Source organism: Cibotium barometz, chromosome 1 (assembly GCF_041138505.1).
Source record: "Cibotium barometz isolate CiBa-2024 chromosome 1, ASM4113850v1, whole genome shotgun sequence".
NCBI lineage: Eukaryota > Viridiplantae > Streptophyta > Polypodiopsida > Cyatheales > Cibotiaceae > Cibotium > Cibotium barometz.
Window position 1 is genome coordinate 19,592,334 of NC_141046.1, and position 19,128 is coordinate 19,611,461.

The 19,128-nt window shown below is 46.3% G+C and overlaps 1 protein-coding gene across 2 annotated transcripts in view; it reads left to right on the top strand.

The window, feature by feature from the left end:
* Positions 1-19,128, top strand: part of LOC147641699 (UDP-Glycosyltransferase superfamily protein) — a 118,657-nt gene that overhangs the window by 15,824 nt on the left and 83,705 nt on the right. For both annotated transcript variants that reach the window (XM_086798604.1, XM_086798594.1), the window contains exons 4-5: positions 5,382-5,487; positions 17,239-17,407. In XM_086798604.1, coding sequence (XP_086654730.1) covers positions 5,382-5,487; positions 17,239-17,407 — 275 coding nt within the window. The remainder of the gene's footprint in view (positions 1-5,381; positions 5,488-17,238; positions 17,408-19,128) is intronic.

Consider the following 19,128-nt stretch of genomic DNA (forward strand, 5'->3'; position numbering starts at 1 on the left):
CGTGAGAGCAAAAAATGATCTGCACTCTGTGGCTGCGTTTTAGGGTTTCTGCACCTGCGTTTTAGGGTTTTTGTGCCTGCATTTTTCGGTTTCAGCTCCTTTGTTTCAGGGTTTCAGCTTCTCATTGACTTTTTGCTTTACCTCATCCCATTCTTTTTGCACATCTGCTTCAAAGTTTGCGAGTAAAAACTTCTTATTGAACACAGTCCTGAAGTCGGTGCACGTCTTTGGCTCGTTTCCTTCTTGTACCACCTTTAGCCACCAATTCAAGGCGGCATCCTTTAAGTGCATGCGAACCATGCGAAGCTTGAACTTTTCAGTGAAGTCATCTCCTCCAAAAGCAACATCAAACTACATACTGAAAGATAAAGCTTTTTGAGTATCCCTCTTTCCATAGAAAGCAACGAATTTGACACACTTCTCTCATGGTTTGAAGTCCATTTTGCCAGTAGATATAGACTCGTTTGCCTTCCTTTCTTTTACTTGTCCCGACGAAGCGGCATTTGAGATAGCAGGCCTATGAGGAGCCCCCCTGTCTCCTCCACAAGAAACAGATCCGGTGGCTCGGCTCTCCAAGAGAGAAATTCATCTTCTTTTAGCAAACACTTGAATTGCTGGAAGTCATGATACTCTTCTGATGATATGGCTGCGGTATCATGAGTAATGGATCGATGGCCTTGGTTCCCATCTTGAAGTCCTAGATTGGCCTCATAGTTGTTCCCTTCATTAGGCCCTTGGATTCCCTCTACTCTAGACATGGTTTTGTCACCCAAAGAAAGATTTCCTCAAGAGAAATCTTGCTCTGATACCACTGTAAGCCTAGCGGGGCGTGCCGTGATAGATTCCACCACGCATCCAAGAGAGAGAAATATAGAGAGAAGATAGAGAGAGGGAAAGAGACAAGGGTTTAGAGAATTTTGCACACGACACCCGCATTGAGCGGGGAATAAGCCCCGCCTCCTTTTAGGAATTTATTCAAGAACAATCCACAGGCTTTTCAAGCCAGGATCACTACAACAATGATTACAAAAGCAAACAAATATGCCGATGTAGAATATCCATGTCGAAGTTGATGTCATGGTAAGAGATTTCTGATGCCGAGCACACCACGGGGATGACCTATAAGAATCTCTCACTGGGCTAGTACCAGATCCAATATCAAAATCCAAGTCCAAATCCAAGTAATCCCAAGCTTGTACACGAGATACACAAGGGATAAGGGTATACGATGAAGCTTATGAAGATTAGCTGTGAGTTTGTCGCCCAAACTCGCAGCAGGCAGTCCACAAGAAGTCGTATAGATGTGTATGGACCAGGATAGGTCCACGGAGAAGCACAATAGAATCAGTTTGTGCCCAAAATAGTAGGTGGCAGTACTGGCTTCACTACGAAGTGGCTGTGGTGGTGCTGTCGGGGAGCACATGGGCTCACTATAGGCTGCACAATTGGCACAAACAAGCCATGCGCAAGTGATTGAGATGATGGAGGCATCACTTTAGGTGTTGACAGCGGCTCCGTGAGCATGCGCTGGGTGGCTCAGGAGGTGCTGAGCAGAAGGTGCAGGCAGTGGCAATAGGGCCCAGCAGCGCAGGTGGCACTAGCCAAAACAACAGGTGTAAGTGGCACATATGGGCGGCGCTGTGGTAGCGAAGGTGGTTGCAGCACTGGTAGCAGGCAACTGGAACGTCGGTTGATTGGCGCAGGTGGCGCCAACGCTCAGGTGGGTGGAGGCGCTGTTCTGAAGGTGGCAGCTAGACCAATAGGTGATGGCGGCGATAGTAGGACAGGTGGCAGTACAAAGCAGTGGTCGAAAAACTCCACACTTGGGTTGATGATGGCAATGAGCTTCACTCTTCAACCTTGATCTCCACACCCACTTGATGATGATGAAGAGGTTGCTCTTCAACTTGATGCTCAAGAGAGGCTCATGCTAGTTTTATAGTTGAGAGGAGCCCTGTTTTTTACCAAAAGCTAGACAAGCTTTTGCTTTTACCTTTTTGCTTTGCTTTCGTCTTTTTCACTTTTAATAATAAAATTTCAATATGGTCAACTTTTATCAAAGTTCTTGTGCTTTGCTTTTTTGGCTTTAGGGCCTTGCTTTAAGGCCTTAGAGCTGCTTTTTGAAAAAGCAGCTTTTTGCTTTTTGGTCCGGCTCAGTCTCCTCTTGCCAATGGTACTCCTGGCTCGCGGTCAACTCAGTTTGACTTTTTGCTTTTCTTTGCTTTTTGACCAAAAATGGTGTTTTTTCATGTGCACACCTTATGGTCCCTGTCCCCATGCCTTCTTCTACCTGTCCAATGTCTTGGCATGGGTTCCATCATGTGAATAGGGCTAGGAGGGCCAAACAAGGCGATTGTGGCCAATGTCTTGGATGAGGGGTGTCGGGCACGCTAGAATGCAGAGGCCCAATCCGAGGTAACTCCTTTCAAGAGGTGGGTCTTGAGCAGCCCGGGATGGGTCAACCGGTTCCACTGTATGGGTTTCCTCCTCCTTTTGGGTCTAGAAGAAGCTGGTGATGGTTGGGTGGCGAGGGAGGGGTTGGGGTGGCTGGGTCCGAAGCTCTCTCAAGAACACAATAGCAATGCAACGCGTTTCTTACGCTTAAGAAACGTGTATGAAACGTCCTCACGTTTCAGTAGACGTTTCATACTTCAGAAACGTGGTTTCAAATGAATTAAAAAAAAAAACCTAAAAACATCAATCGTTTTGTATGGGCTGCCTCGTTTTCCACAAGCGATTCTAAAAGTACAGCCGCGTATAGTACCCGTCGCCTTGACTCTTGAGAACGTCGAACTTTGCACTCCTGGGACTAAGCGAAGGTGACCCTGTCACCCTTGGGCCTTCACCCACTCTCTTCTTGTTCTTGCCTGTAGCCTATTCTATCTCTTGAATCTCACCATGCCAAGGAAGAGCTCTCCTTTGTGGGACAACGTGACCTTTGATGCTGTGAATGCAAGATATGGTGGGAGCGGCACAACGAAATGGACTTGGCAAGTTTTGTTCCAAGAAGCACCGTGGAGTTGCTCAGAGATTGAAGGCTCATTTTTCCTGAACAAAGGGCTTTAGCATTGGCCCTTGTACAAAAGTGCCGAAGAATGTTTATGACAGCCTCAGGTCCTGGAAAGCTGAAATGTTGGGCATTTCTATTGATAGTGTGCCTGCATGGGATCAGCCTGACACATCTCTTGCAGCTATTCCAGCATCTTAGAGGTCAGTGTTCAATTTGAACGATGACGTTGAGAGTACGCAGGTGTCGCAGGCTGCAAGCTCAAGGTCCTTGCCAACAGCTAAGAGAAGTGATCTTCCTCTATTCAAGCTAGGAGATATGAGATCATCCATGCAAAAGACAGCTATGAAGGAGGCAACTAGGGAGGTCACGAAGTTGTTTGTGCAATGTGCATTATTTTTTCATATCACTCGCACTCCTCGATGGAAGTCAGCTATGCGTGCCATCGCTCGCATTGGGTGTGAGTGGGAGGGTCCGAACTATGAGACATTGCGCACCAAGGAGCTTCGTTATGAGAAGGAAGCTTTGACGAGAGAGCTGGAGCCTTTGAAGTTAACATGGGAGAAGTATGGATGTACCTTGCTTTGCGATGGATGGTCAGATGTGAGAAAGAGGAATGTATACAATATTTTGGTTTCTTCTTGCAAAGGAACCATGTTTGTCCGTGCCATAGATGCATTAGCTGCAGGGACTGTGGTTATAGGTGCATTTATATGGTCTCACTTGTGGGAGATGACGATGATCTGCTCTTGAAGCTGGAGGATGAACGTCCTCTATTCCACAATCGAAGCGGTGTTTTTGGGTCGCGCATTGCAGAGAGAGAGGAGACTCAGTTGCAGCCAATTTCTTGGTGGGAGAATACGGCATTGAGGCACCTCACTTGGTAAGACTCGGGACTCGGGATTTAGCCCCAATAGTTTGTTATTAGAGGTTTAAAGCATGTTCCTATAATATGAGCACCGAGGATGTCTATCTTGTTTTCTTTCAGAGACCCATAGCTATGCGAGTTCTCTCTCAGGATTGTAGCTCTGGGCCTTGTGAGAGAAATTGGAGTACATGGGCCTTACTCCATACCAAGAAGAGAAACAGACTATCCACAACACAGTTGGAGAGGTTAGTCTTTTGCCACTACAATCTACGATTACTTGAGCAAAAGGACTAGCCCATAGAGCCCCGCCAAGTCAACCCAAACAAGATAGACATCATAAAGTGCAATGAGCTATCCGATATTCCACAGGAGAGGAGGGATATATACACCATGCTCTACGAGGAAATCCCTACTCCAACTCGCGGCACACGATCTCAGGCAGGAGCTTCAACTGGTGCCAGTACTTCGCATGCACCTCCACTTGATGAGGATGCATTTTAGGAGTCTTCTGGGAGTGGCACTAGTAGTGAGGATGAGGCTGATGATATTGAGCCTACTGATGAGGATATGGATCTGGTTGAGGGTTAGGATGATGATGAGTCTTGACTCTTGAGTCTTATGTTGTGGAAATCAAGACTCAAGATTTAGGATTTCATTTACAGTTTGACTTGTGTTATTTACATTTATCTTTACTCTAGTCTCTTCATGAATCATGTGACATGGTTTTATCATTGATGACTCTAGAGTGTAGGGATTTCATTTACATGATTCATACGTAATCTCGTTTGAGTCATTATTCGTCTATGCTTCTGCTATAATCATTGTTGTATTTTGAATGTTCATTTATGCTTTTGTATACAATGATGAATCATGATCAATCTGTGTTTGCTATGTATCATGTATGAGTCATATTTTGTATATTTTTAATTTTCCACAATTATTTTTCAGTCCGAACGAAATCAGTTTCTTACATTTTACGAAACTCGTGCGAAACCTATGAAACCTGTTTCATACCTCCCGTTTCAGAAACGCCTGGCAACTATGCTCAAGAAAGTGTCCTTGTGTTTGTGGAGCTCAAGCAGGAAGAGCCCTAGGCAACGTTGTTATGAGAAGTCAATGATCTTGGAGAGTGGACCGAATCCCTCGTGAGTCGTGGAACAGATAGTGAAACCTCCCGAGGATGAGAGAGAGAGAGAGAGAGAAGAAAAAAGAAAGAATATTAAAGACTCAATGGGCCTATGAGACCAAAGAGCTATCTCACTGGGGTGATACAAAACTGTCCATGGAATCTCATCATGGAATACCAGGAACGTGGAACATGAGAGGAGCATCAGCCCCCAATGGATGGTATACCACTCTCCAAAATATCAAGCATGGGGCTAATGAGTATGGCCAAGAGGTCTCCTTTAGCTATGTCACGTGGAAAGGTAGCTTGATGGAGAGAGAGAGAGAGAGAGAGAGAGAGAGAGAGAGAGAGAGAGAGAGCTTTGCTTTACTTGGGTGCAGGTCATATTTTATTGCCATTTCCCTGACCTCCTCCTTGCGAAACACACAAGTTGGCTTAGGCGATTGTACCGGAAGCCAATTGATTGGCTCGAGGAAAAGACAACAGGTATGTGTATATTGTAATCTTTAAAATATCTAAAAGTGGAGAACAAGGGTTGTAAATCCTGTCACATTTGAATTATAAAAGTTGGATGTGTTGTTTTTGAAAGGTGTTGTTGCACAACTGATAGTGGGTAATGGCTATATGTAACATGCTTACTATGTGAAAGCGTAATTAATGATGACTAATGCTAAGCTATAGAGATAAATTCTAATTCCCTTAGTGTTAGGCTTCATTGGCTGAGTCTGCCCTGCATCTCCGGAGGTTTGACAGAAACTCAGTACGAAGGCCTTTGTGTGAATATATGCTCTTATGTGTGTGTGTGTGTGGGGTGCGTGTGAGAGCATATCTTGATACAGAGTTCTACACCCACTATTGGGCACTGATGACGTTAGTGGGGATGTCGTAGTATCTAGTCCATATTATGCATAATGGAGTTGATAGTTATATAGTCTTGTGGGTTGACTACCATGAGTATATAACATGCACGTTCTTAAAAGGTGAATTTGGGCATGTTCTTGGATTCATCTAGGTATATATATCTAATCATGGTGGTGAGGAATTATCGAGCGTAAGGTAGAGCAGCAACAACGACCCCCCCAACCCCCCCCCCCCCTCTCCTCGCGCGCGGTCGCGAACCTGCACCCTCCCCCCTTGCCCACCTTCGCGCTGCCCCCGCCTCCACCCTCTTTGTCTGTCTTCCTGCCTGCGCCCTCTTCCTCCCGGCAGCAACAGTAGGTGATGGCCAGCAGAAACAAGAGACGATGAGCAAATACAGGGGCAGCAAGCACAGACGACAGCCAGCAGGTACAAGCCTGAAGGTACAGCTGACAGCCAGCTACAGAGGAGGAGATCAACGGCGAGTGGGAAAAATCAATGGAGATGGACAACGAGCAGGAAAAAGGGATGGAGGAGGTCGACGGTGAACAGAAGCAGCATACAGCACGCTCTGTCTCCACACAGGTCGAAGGCGAGTAGCTACCACACACACAGGTCGACGGCGAACACGCACACACAGACACACTCTGCGCGCGCACACACATGCATACGATGTTCACTGTGTGAAAATGGCATTTTTCCCAGCCCTAAAAAGGAGATTTTACCGACAGCACCTTTACTGGGCTGACCAGCAGTCCACCCTACTATATATAACTTAGCTTATCATTCATCATAGTACCACATCAGGTACCACATCATCGTCTGCATGCTGCTGCTGCTGCTACTGGCACCTGCACTACATCAGATCTGCATCTTCACCATCCAGCAGCAGCACTTCTCCTTCAGCACACCTTGGGACAGCAGCCCTCTCTGCTACAGTAGAGCACATCAGCGTTTTACATCAGCTCACACTTTGGGACAGCAGTCCACTTTCTCCTACAGAAGAGCACATCAGCATTTTACATCAGCTCACACCTTGTGACAGCAGCCCACTCTTTGCTAGAGTACAGCACATCAGTGTTTTATCATCAGTTCATATCTTGGGACAGCAGCCCACCCTCTGCTACAACACATCTGCGTTTTTCTTCTATACAATTCTCCTTGGGACAAGCAGCCCTCTCTGCTCACCATCTCACATCATCGGGACGGCAGCCCAGTGTAATTATCCCATCACCCATTGATTCTCATCCTTAAAAGACAACTCCCAGCCAATGGGGTAACCCAGATGCTTGACTATCTCATTAGGTATCTTATTAGGTGGTAGGATCTGACCTTGCCACAAAATCTGATGCTAGTTATAATTTTTCAAAGGGAGCAACTTAGATTTTTCAAAATTCACATGCAATCTTGCAGCCAGACCATAGAGGGACAATGCTTTCATGAGAACCCTTACATCAGCTCCGTATTCTTAGGAAAAAAGAGAGTCATCATCGTATGCCTATGCCACAAACTATGTACCATCTACCATGGAAAGACCATGAAATTGCCCACCTTGTGTCAGTTTGTCCATGTACAGGAGCATTGGGTGAGTCACGATGGCATAGAGTAGCGCATTAAGCAGAAAACCTACTGAACAGATTTCCCAAGACGCCAAGAGGCTGAAAGTTCTCCGCCCAAAATGCATTTAATTGTTAAAGCCAGAAAATGACATTTTTCATTCTTGGTCCAAAGCCCATTTTGTCCATTACCTGAGCTATAAAGTCCCAATGCATTGTGTCAAAGGCCTTGACTATGTCTCCTGCATGATGTGAACATCTTGTTGTGTATACTTGGCATATTCAATGCCTTTGTATGCATTTGCTATATTGTCAGTGATTTGTTTTCTAGGGACAAATCCATACTGCGCTGGATGTAAACTTGCATGTAGGACGGCCTTTTTTCTAATAACAAGCATCTTGGTGGCCAATTTATATATGACAGGCATTAAGGAGATGGGACACCAATCCAATATAGTTTCACTAATTTGTGATGTTCACACACATTTTTTTATAGTAATTCTTATATTACCTGTAACACGCGGAAGCTCTGGGGGTCTTCTTTCAGCCCTAAACACCACTGAGAACATGCTGATGCATAACATAGATAGAAGAGAGAGTAGAGAGAGAGAGAGAGATGCTGGAAATTCAGTATATTTCATATGGTACAAAAAGGTACACTTCTACAGCCCTAGGTTGCCTTCATACAAAAGGTGATAAACACCAAAATCTAGTCCTACTCTAAGGACCCTAAGGACCCATCCCATAAAGGAATGAATGAATTACGATGAGGAGCTTTCATGCCTATTTATAGTCTCATGAATACTTGGCATACTAGCCGCCGACTGTTGGTCGGCCAATCTACAGTGCATTTAATGCTTTAAATGCTGTTCGACTGGGCACACATCCACATAAACTGTAACGCTTGCAGCTGCCTTGTCTTGGCACAGCCGACTCTTCAGCCGACAGATCCCTTTCAGCAGTCGACAGCATCCTATGCCTTCCATGCCCTTGCTCCAAGTCCAAACTGGTTCTCCTCTACACCTTGTGCTCAAAATCCTAGCTCTAATCTGTTTTTCTGGGCTGCCCCCTTTTGGATTAGCTCTGAAAATGTTCATGGCAATGCTTGCACATGACATCCCCCTATGCTAAACTTGATGACGGGCTTCCAACTTGTTCCTTGGATGACTGTCATCATCCCAATCTCTTTCCGAAGTCCCTCTATCATCCTTCCATCTCTGGCAACCCTTTTCTCTGAAAACCCGGCCCGGTCTCCAAAACCACTCTGACTCTGAATAAGATCTATGCATTGTTCCCTCCAGTCCCCAATCCATTCTTGCCCTGACTCTGAACACTGTCTTGGTCTTCATTCTTGAGAAATGAGTCTGGCACTCTCGCATCACCCCTTGGAGGATAATCCTCCCTTGGGACCGTTGCCCAAGGACCTATCTGGCTCACAGGACTGCCATCTCCTCTGGCTTTGTGGAACACCACCAACAAACCTCCTGGGAGCTCTTCCCGATTCTGTGTTCCTTGCCTTGGGCTTCGTATCCGTGTACTTTCCTGTACCTTGGACCTATACACCATCATATGGGACTGAATCAGTGTTTAGCTTTGCTGAGCCTGATGCTGCGATACCAATGTAAGACGCGGAAGCTCTGGGGGTCTTCTTTCAGCCCTAAACACCACTGAGAACATGCTGATGCATAACATAGACAGAAGAGAGAGTAGAGAGAGAGAGAGATGCTGGAAATTCAGTATATTTCATATGGTACAAAAAGGTACACTTCTATAGCCCTAGGTTGCCTTCTACAAAAGGTGATAAACACCAAAATCTAGTCCTACTCTAAGGACCGAAAGGACCCATCCCATAAAGGAATGAATGAATTACGATGAGGAGCTTTCATGCCTATTTATAGTCTCCTGAATACTTGGCATACTGGGCGACTGTTTGCTAGTCTACAGTGCATTTAATGCTTTTAAACGCTGTTCGACTGGGCACACATCCACATAAACTGTAACGCTTGCAGCTGCCTTGTCTTGGTAGAGCCGACTCTTCAGCCGACAGATCCCTTTCAGCAGTCGACAGCATCCTATGCCTTCCATGCCCTTGCTCCAAGTCCAAACTGGTTCTCCTCTATACCTTGTGCTCAAAATCCTAGCTCTAATTTGTTTTTCTGGGCTGCCCCCTTTTGGATTAGCTCTGAAAATGTTCATGGCAATGCTTGCACATGACATCCCCCTATGCTAAACTTGATGACGGGCTTCCAACTTGTTCCTTGGATGACTGTCATCATCCCGATCTCTTTCCGAAGTCCCTCTCTCATCCTTCCATCTATGGCAACCCTTTTCTCTGAAAACTCGGCCTGGTCTCCAAAACCACTCTGACTCTGAATAAGATCTATGCATCTGTTCCCTCCAATCCCCAATCCATTCTTGCCCCGACTCTGAACACTGTCTTGGTCTTATGAGTCTAGCACTCTCACATCACCCCTTGGAGGATAATCCTCCCTTGGGACCGTTGCCCAAGAACCTATCTGGCTCATAGGACGGCCATCCCCTCTGGCTTTGTGGAACACCACCAACAAACCTCCTGGGAGCTCTTCCCGATTCTGTGTTTCTTGCCTTGGGCTTCGTATCTGTGTACTTTCCTGTACCTTGGACATGTACACCATCATATGGGACTGAATCAGTGTTTAGCTTTGCTGAGCTTGATGCTCTGATACCAATGTAACACGCGGAAGCTTTGGGGGTCTTCTTTCAGCCCTAAACACCACTGAGAACATGCTGATGCATAGCATAGACAGAAGAGAGAGTAGAGAGAGAGAGAGATGATAGAAATTCAATATATTTCATATGGTACAAAAAGGTACACTTGTACAGCCCTAGGCTGCCTTCATACAAAAGGTTATAAACACCAAAATCTAGTCCTACTCTAAGGACCCTTAGGACCCATCCCATAAAGGAATGAATGAATTACGATGAGGAGCTTTCATGCCTATTTATAGTCTCCTGAATACTTGGCATACTGGGCGACTGTTGGTCGGCCAGTCTACAGTGCATTTAATTGCTTTTAAACGCTGTTCGACTGGGCACACATCCACATAAACTGTAACGCTTGCAGACGCCTTGTCTTGGTACAGCCGACTCTTCAGCCGACAGATCCCTTCCAGCAATCGACAGCATCCTATGCCTTCCATGCCCTTGCTCCAAGTCCAAACTGGTTCTCCTCTGCACCTTGTGCTCAAAATCCTAGCTCTAATTTGTTTTTCTGGGCTGCCCCCTTTTGGATTAGCTCTGAAAATGTTCATGGCAATGCTTGCACATGACATCCCCCTATGCTAAACTTGATGACGGGCTTCCAACTTGTTCCTTGGATGACTGTCATCATCCCAATCTCTTTCCGAAGTCCCTCTGTCATCCTTCCATCTCTGGCAACCCTTTTCTGTGAAAACTCGGCCCGGTCTCCAAAACCACTCTGACTCTGAATAAGATCTATGCATCTGTTCCCTCCAATCCCCAATCCATTCTTGCCCCGACTCTGAACACTGTCTTGGTCTTATGAGTCTGGCACTCTCACATCACCCCTTGGAGGATAATCCTCCCTTGGGACCGTTGCCCAAGAACCTATCTGGCTCACAGGACGGCCATCCCCTCTGGCTTTGTGGAACACCACCAACAAACCTCCTGGGAGCTCTTCCCGATTCTGTGTTCCTTGCCTTGGGATCCGCAGGACAGAAGTCGCAGGTTTGAAGAAGAAGACGTGCAGGTCGCAAGAAGCAAGTCGCAAAACGTTCAGGTCTCATGCGCAGGTGAACAAAGTCGAGCAGGTCGCAGATGAGAAAATGACCAGGTCGCATGCGAGCAGTCGAGCAGGTCGCAGGTGAGCAGCGTCGAGCAGGTCGCATGCAAGCAGCGTCGAGCAGGTCGTAGGCGAAGCAGTCGAGCAGGTCGCAGGCAAGCGGCTCACCACACACCACACCTCCCCACACACACACTTTTTTTTGTAAAGCTCCCCACACACACACACACAAACACACCACACACACACACACACACACACACACACACACACAGAGGGTCATATGAGGACCGAAAAACAGTAGGTAGGCAGACGGTAAAATAGGAAGTAGAAGCAGGTCAAAAGAAGGAATCATGAAGACGTGAAGGTGCAGGAAGAGTCGACAGAAGAGAGACGGTACACGCACAGAGGCAGCGAACTCCTCTACACGCACTGCAGAGACAGACTTGGATTCACGTGCCAGAAACGAAGGCGGCGCACAGAAGAGAGGACGACACTAAACAGTCAACGTTGCATAGAGAAGACTGCGCAAAGGTGGTGGTGTCAGCGCTGCACAGAAGCTAAGTCACTAGCAGTAGTTCCCCCCCCCCCCCCTCTCTCTCTCTCTCTTCTCTCTCTCTGCGCTGTTCGCCCGCCTCTCTCTCGCCTGGGCTGGCCCGTCCTTGCCCACCCTGCTCTCTCTCTGTCTCTCTCTCTCTTGTCTCTCTCTTCGCTGTTCGCCCGCCTCTCTCCCGCCTGGGCTAGCCTGTCATAAACCGCCTCTCCAAACTCGAGAAGGGATTTGACAAAATCCAAGAGCTCGAAGAGAGAACATCCAAGCAAGAGGCTGAGATTTCAGCCTTAAAGGAGGAACTAGTGGAGGCCAAATTGCATGCTAAAAGTCAAGCGGCTGAAATCTCAGCCCTCAAAAAGGAGTTGGAAGCCACTTCAAAAGGCATGCTTGAGGATGGAAAATTTCAGCCCTCCTTTATTGAAGAGCTGAATACCATCAAGGAACAAATGAGGATCATTCGAGAGGAGGAGGAGCAACATAAAGAGAAGACATCCTCATGCGTGGAGGTGATCACAAAGACACAAAAGAAGATGGACAAGGCGGAGAAATGGATCGAGGTCGCCAAGAAAGGGAAAGGTAAAGAATCGCCACCCATCCCCACTCCCACCATCATCAACATGACCCTTGAAGAGGAGCAAAGGAGGAAGACCCGGGCCTTACATGTACGAGTGTCCGGTCTAAAAGACCGTGATGATGCGGAAGATAAAACCAAGGAGCTCCTCTCTATGATGGGCATTGAAGCCACGCACACAAAGGCATGGAGAGTGGGAAAGAAGAGAGAAGGTAGTGGCGAATCTTCTAAGGAGAGAGCACTTATCATTCGTTTCCCCTCCATGGAATCGAAGAAGGACTTCTTGAAGAGACGTCCTACACTCAAGAAGACGGGAATATTTCTTGGAGATGACCTCACACTCTCGCAACTTGCCCACATGAAAGAAGTTATGCCCGAGATAAGGGTAGCCCGAGAGAAAGGGAAAGTGGCCTTCTATAGAGATGGTAGAGTGGTGATTATGGAGAGGCGCTCTTCATGACGGCATGAGACCTATGGGACTACACTCAAAGTTGCTACTTGGAATTGTAATGGATCTCTACGCCTTGATGTAGGGGCTTTTGAGGATAGTTTCACTGGGAGGGACATCATCTTCTACTGTGAGACGCATCAGGCTCCTGGAGAGTCCATGCCACATGTTAGTGGATACCGATGGAGACAGCTTGTAGACAGGAGACTCGTTCAGAGCATAGAGGACGGGGCTCAGGAGGAGTGGCAGTATTGTTTAGAGAGGAGCTACAGCCCCACTGATACATATAGTCTGCAGAGATGAGGAGGCTAGGTACATGTGGGTTAGACTGAGGGCAGAGACGGGCAGATATCTCTACATTGCTATATGCTATTTTGCTCCTAGTACATCAGTGTATGCATCACCTAGCGGGTAGTCTCCCTTTTCTATTTTGGATGATGACATTTGGGAGTTCTCCAGGGATGGTGACATCATTTTCCTGGGGGACTTCAATGCCAGGACCGCCCATAACCAGACAGTATTTTATGATACCTCAGAGGAGATTTTAAGGGAGCTTGATGCTGGGGATATGAGCCTATCTAGACTCTCACAGGATGAGGAACATACAGTGTATGGGCGGTATTTGATAGACATGGGGACTGCACATGGATTGGCCATCTTGAATGGCCTATAGAGATTCCTGACAGCGGGCGGTTTCACTAGCTTTCCACATCGATGTGGTGCTAGTATAGTGGACTATGTTATGGCTCAGCCCAGTCTCATTCCCTCTTTTCAGTATTTTATGGTAGGCACTAGGCCGGTTGGAATAGCAGTGGATCATGCTATCTTGTTCTTCACTCTCACATTTCAGTTTAGCACCGCTCCATTGGGACAGGTCTCCACACACACTCGTTATACCTTTACGAGGGAGATTGACACCGTGTACACGGATGAGATATACAGACGCTTATGTGCCGAGGAGCCGGGACGGCCATTAGATGAGCTCACTCAGATATTGATAGAGACGCTTCATGCTGCAGCATTAGAGGCATATCCCCATAGTCAGCCTACACGGAGACGATTTGGGAACATGCCCTATAACAGCTGGTATGATGAGGAGTGCAGAGAGATGAGGATCAGATTACAGAGAGAGGTGCTCATGTTACCACTCACAGACAGTCACGGATTACCTTCCGGCACCTAGTGCGATGGAAGAAGAGGGCTTATCTTGCTCAGTTAGAGAGCGATTTGTATCAGTTATTTATGAGTCAGGACTCAGGCGAGGCATGGAGACTATTCCATGAGCATTCACCATCACCAGCCATTACCTCCACAGAGATTTGGGGTGAGTATGCGGCATCCCTGTACACAGCACCAGGACAGCTGCCCCTGCCAGACCCATCGGAGCCATGCCCAGAGACATGTGCTTTCTTTACTGCTGAGATGGTAAGGAAAGCTATTGACAAGATGAGGACTGGGAGAGCATATGATCATGATGGTTTGGTAGCAGAGTACTTTATTCATGCCAGAGATATGCTTGCAGAGCTTATTGCTATGATGTTTAACCGAGCCATGTGTGAGGGTTTTCCTGAGACTTGGAATATGTCCACGATTGTGCCTATCTTCAAGTCAGGGGATCCCATGCTTCCTGGGAATTATCGTACCATCATGATTGGTCACACATTGGCTAGATTATATGCATCTATTCTTGAGCAGGAGTTGAGTAGATGGGCAGAGAGAGAGGGCATACGTGCATCAGGGCAAGCAGGGTTCAGGAGAGGTTTCTCCACTCTTGACAATATCTTGACACTCAGAGCTATTATTGAGGAGGGCAGATTATATGGCAGGAGGATTTATTGTTGCTTTGTGGATTTCCGCAAAGCTTTTGACACAGTACCGAGAGACAAACTGATGTGCAGACTATAGGAGATGGGAGTACCCAAGCTGATTTGGGGAATCATGGCTTTATACAGGACAGTTGTGGGGCAGGTACGTACTACTCAGGGTATATTTGAGATGGTTCACTCCACTATTGGGGTGAAACAGGGCTGCCCCCTTTCTCCCACCTTATTTGGGATGTATGTGGATGAGGTTTCGGACTATGTAGAGCGGGAGGGTGACAGAGGAGCACAACTAGAAGGGACTTGGATTCCGCTGTTATTGTATGCTGATGATATTGTGCTGATCTCAGATTCTCCAGAGGGGATGCAGCGTCATTTGGATGCATTGCACACATTTGCACAGGGCAGTGGATTGTCTGTTAACCTTGGTAAAACCAAGGTGATGGTGTTTAACACCACAGTACAGTGGGTTAGGAGGTCAGTACCCACCTTTACATATGGTCAGGAGACAGTGGAGTATACATATGCATATACTTACCTTGGTGTGGTTTTTAGTGGCCCACTATTTTCCTTGAGGAGGCAGCGGAGATCAGATTGACTAGAGCTTATGCAGCATTGGGGAGACTAGAGAGGATGTGTTCTCAGGCTCAGTTTCAGGAACCTCGAACAAAGCTCTAGCTCTTTGACACTCTGGTCACTTCAGCCATGCTGTATGGAGTGGAGATATGGGGACCCTCAGTGGATCACCACAGCCGAGCTGGTAGCACTGATGGATGGAGATGTATGGAGAGGCCCTTGGTTTCTATGATTTCCGGGATGATTAGGGCCAAGGCCTCCGTACCACATGATATTATCCGTGCAGAGATGGCTGCCCCCCCATTGGTAGTAGAGGTACTCACTCGATCGGTCTCCTTTATACATAGCACTTGGGCTCTCCCTACAGACAGATATGCTTGCTTAGCCTTGGAGTCTTCACGACAACTGGCATCACAGGGAGACGGATCATGTTGGTATGCACAGATGACAGCTTGGTTCCAATTGCATGGCTTTAGTATGGACAGGCTACCTCCATTTCAGTACTCCTTGGATGCACTCTCCCTCTCTTTCACACGGGCAGAGATTACCAGACTTATCAGGTAGGACTTGACTCAGCTGGACACTAGGAGGACATGGATACAGCCGACACACGAGCTTGGTACGAAGATGGTTTTCTATAGAGATCATCTTCTCTAGCTCACGGAGGATGGGTTTGTGATTAGACCTAGCTACATGGATACTCATCTTTCTCATGGGGGACGGTGTGCTATTGGTCAGATGCGCACATCCTCACACCAACTAGAGATTGAGACTGGCAGATTCAGAGGAGTACCAGCTAAGGCCAGGATTTGTTAGGTGTGCCAGATGGAGCCAGAGACAGAGTTACATTACATATGTCACTGTCCAGTATATTATGAGATACAAGGCCGTTTTCACTGCCTGTTCAGAGAGGGTTTCGGACCACTTTCTAGAGTCATGAGATACCAGGATCAGAGATGCCTCGGATTATACTTGCTGGAGCTGCGTAGACATAGAGAGGGTCTCTTGAGAGGGAGGGGATCAGAGAGGGAGAGACACCTACAGAGGCAGATTCAGGCTAGCAGGCATTGCAGCTAGCCTCAGAGTATAGCCGCACCAGAGGTACACTGATTGATCGGGGTATAGAGCTGGGGCGGTCCAAGCGCCCCCAGATGAGAGGCCCATCCCAACACCGACGGAGACTACAACAGAGGATCAAGACCATGCAAGCACGGCATGGGAGACGTCCAGTCAGAGTACTCACCATGGAGGACATTGAGGATATACGGCATCGACCGATGAGAGACATCTTTGGATAGTGAGGTATATGATGCTTACCGTTGTTGCTGGAGTTTTCCTTCCCGGATGTTGCTTACTGTCAATCCAATTCTCATCCAAGGGCTGAATCCCAATAGGACATCGACTCTTAAAGTGCAACTAGCTCTACCATAACAACCCTAGCATAGACCCACAACACAACTCAACTGTCATACCAAATGGCATTTTGCATTATTTGTTGGTTAATGCACAAATAAGTCCTAGTGCCATGTACTTCCAGTATAATATTCCAACCACAAGATCTTGCTTGTCCAATCCTCATCTAAAACTGAACGAGGATTGTGTTTTCACACACAGCCAATAGATACTCACACCTACTTTAGGGCAAGCATAAAATTCCCCATCAATTTCTGTGTACGTCCCATGTCCTTGAACAATCTGAAGGCAACATACGGTTTCCAGCTACTTCTCACGACACCAAAATGACCTTAAGGCTATCAAAGGTCCACACAATCCCATTAATAGAGATCCTTAAGGACAATGACATAGTCCATGGGTTACATCCTATCAAACAGGTGGAAAGTCCATATGAATCCAAAATAACCCCATGGAACTGTTAGCAGTTGCTCTGGTTATTTGAGAGGCTATATCCACCCTTTCAGCAATGGCAACTTTACATCTATAGATTCTTAGCATCCACATCTCATCAAATCTCAAGTATGTTATTTCCTAGGAGATCTTTGCTATCAAACTTTTAAAATTTACTTGATCAACTAATTAGCAGCTATAAGTGCCAACTTTTATCATTTGTGTGCAGGGATGGCTGATTGTGTGTTAGTTAACAGCAAGTTCACAGCATCTACATTTGCTTCAACTTTTACGACTCTTAATGCAAAAGGAATCAGGCCCGAAGTCCTTTACCCAGCAGTCAATGTCGACCAGTTTCCCATCAACGCATCATCACCATCGACAACAACCACTCAAGAGTAATCGTTTAGCATATTAAGTACTTGTCATTGGTTTACCTGTTGTTTTTGTAATTACATGCATGTATTAAAAAATAGTGTATGTGCATGCTCACACTCACACTCACACTCACACTCACATATATGCGTGTGTTAAAATTTGTGTGTTTCTGAAACCATGCACATGTGTGTGTTCCTGTGCATGTGTGTGTGTGTACTGTGTATCCACAAGAAAGATCTTTGTTCTTGGTATGAAGGATAGGAGTCAACATCACCTGATCATAAATGATCTCAAAAGGTGCCCTTTTTATGGAAGAATGTACTGTATTGTTGTACGCATGCTTCAACAGGGGGAGGTACCTTTCCCATGCTGTTTTCTGATAAGAAATATAGTATTTCAACCTGTCCAAAGTCAAGGAGTTGGCAATCTCACTTTTCACATCTATTTAAGGATGAATCATCGACCATAGTCTTGTGAATCAAAATCCCTGCATGATATTTTTTTTTGGCAAATTTATGATATAAGTTCATAGCAATGCTTTCCTATGGCTTCAATGGTATCGGGGAAGGCTGCAACAATCCTGTAGCTTTATGCTGATTTTTGCTGATCTTACTTGACGTTCTGACATACCAAGCATTATCTTATGTACTTCTCAACATGTTTTTACAATTGAGGCCAAGTTCAATTGTCTTGACAGTCCATAGAATGCTTCTATGCTTTGCTGTTGGAGATGCATGGCATTCATCCGCAACCCTCTACCAAAGTGTGCTAGTAGTCACACAATTCATCATGAGAAATCTGTCTCTAATGAAAAGGAGAAACAAAGAAAGAAAGAAAGATATATTAAGCGTCTACTAAAGACCCAATGGGCCTATGAGACCAAAGTGATACGATAATGTCCATGGCATATCTCATCATGGAATGGAAAAGAAAATAGAAAAAAAAAACATAGCTATCTCATTGGGGTGATACAAAACTGTCCATGGAAACTCATCATGGAATACTAGTAACATAGAAACATGAGAGGAGCATCAGCCCCCAGTAGATGGTATACCACTCTCCAAAATATCAAGCATGGGGCTAACGAGTATGGCTGAGAGGTCTCCCTCAGCTACATCACGTGGAAAGGTAGCTCGATGGTAGTGCAACATGTCCTAGATCTGGAGCTGATGAGGGGATTGTGGCCGGAGTCTGGGGTTCCGGGGGCATCGGGCACGGTGGAATGCAGAGGCCTGGTCCGAGGTAACTCCTCTCGCACGAGGAAGTCCGGAGCAGCCCGAGGTGGGTTACTCCTTGTTGTAGAACAGCCCAAACAGACACAAAGTTCTCATCTCCATGATAAGAATCCCTCATTCTGGATATGTCATAGAGATGAACTACAGGAATATGCAATTTATGTTGCCTTCAATATTAAGCCTCTCCGACATAGTTCTTCTTCCAAGTGTACGCAGCAACTGGAAATGGAACATAAAAAAATGCTCTTCCATGGCATATGCTTTTCAAATAACTTCACTTGTGTTGTAGAGGTGGGTGAGTACTGTACACACCTAATTGGTGGTCAAAGTAGATCTTTGTGTGAGAGGTTGCTTGATACACAATGGGGCTGTTTTGGGACTGCACATAGAAGGCTGAAACTGATATAAGTATGATCTGCTCCCAATGGAGGGGAGTGCATGGTGAGATCTAGAATTGTGGGTAAAACTTGGTGATCCTATGACATATCAATTGTACTAGAGCCTCC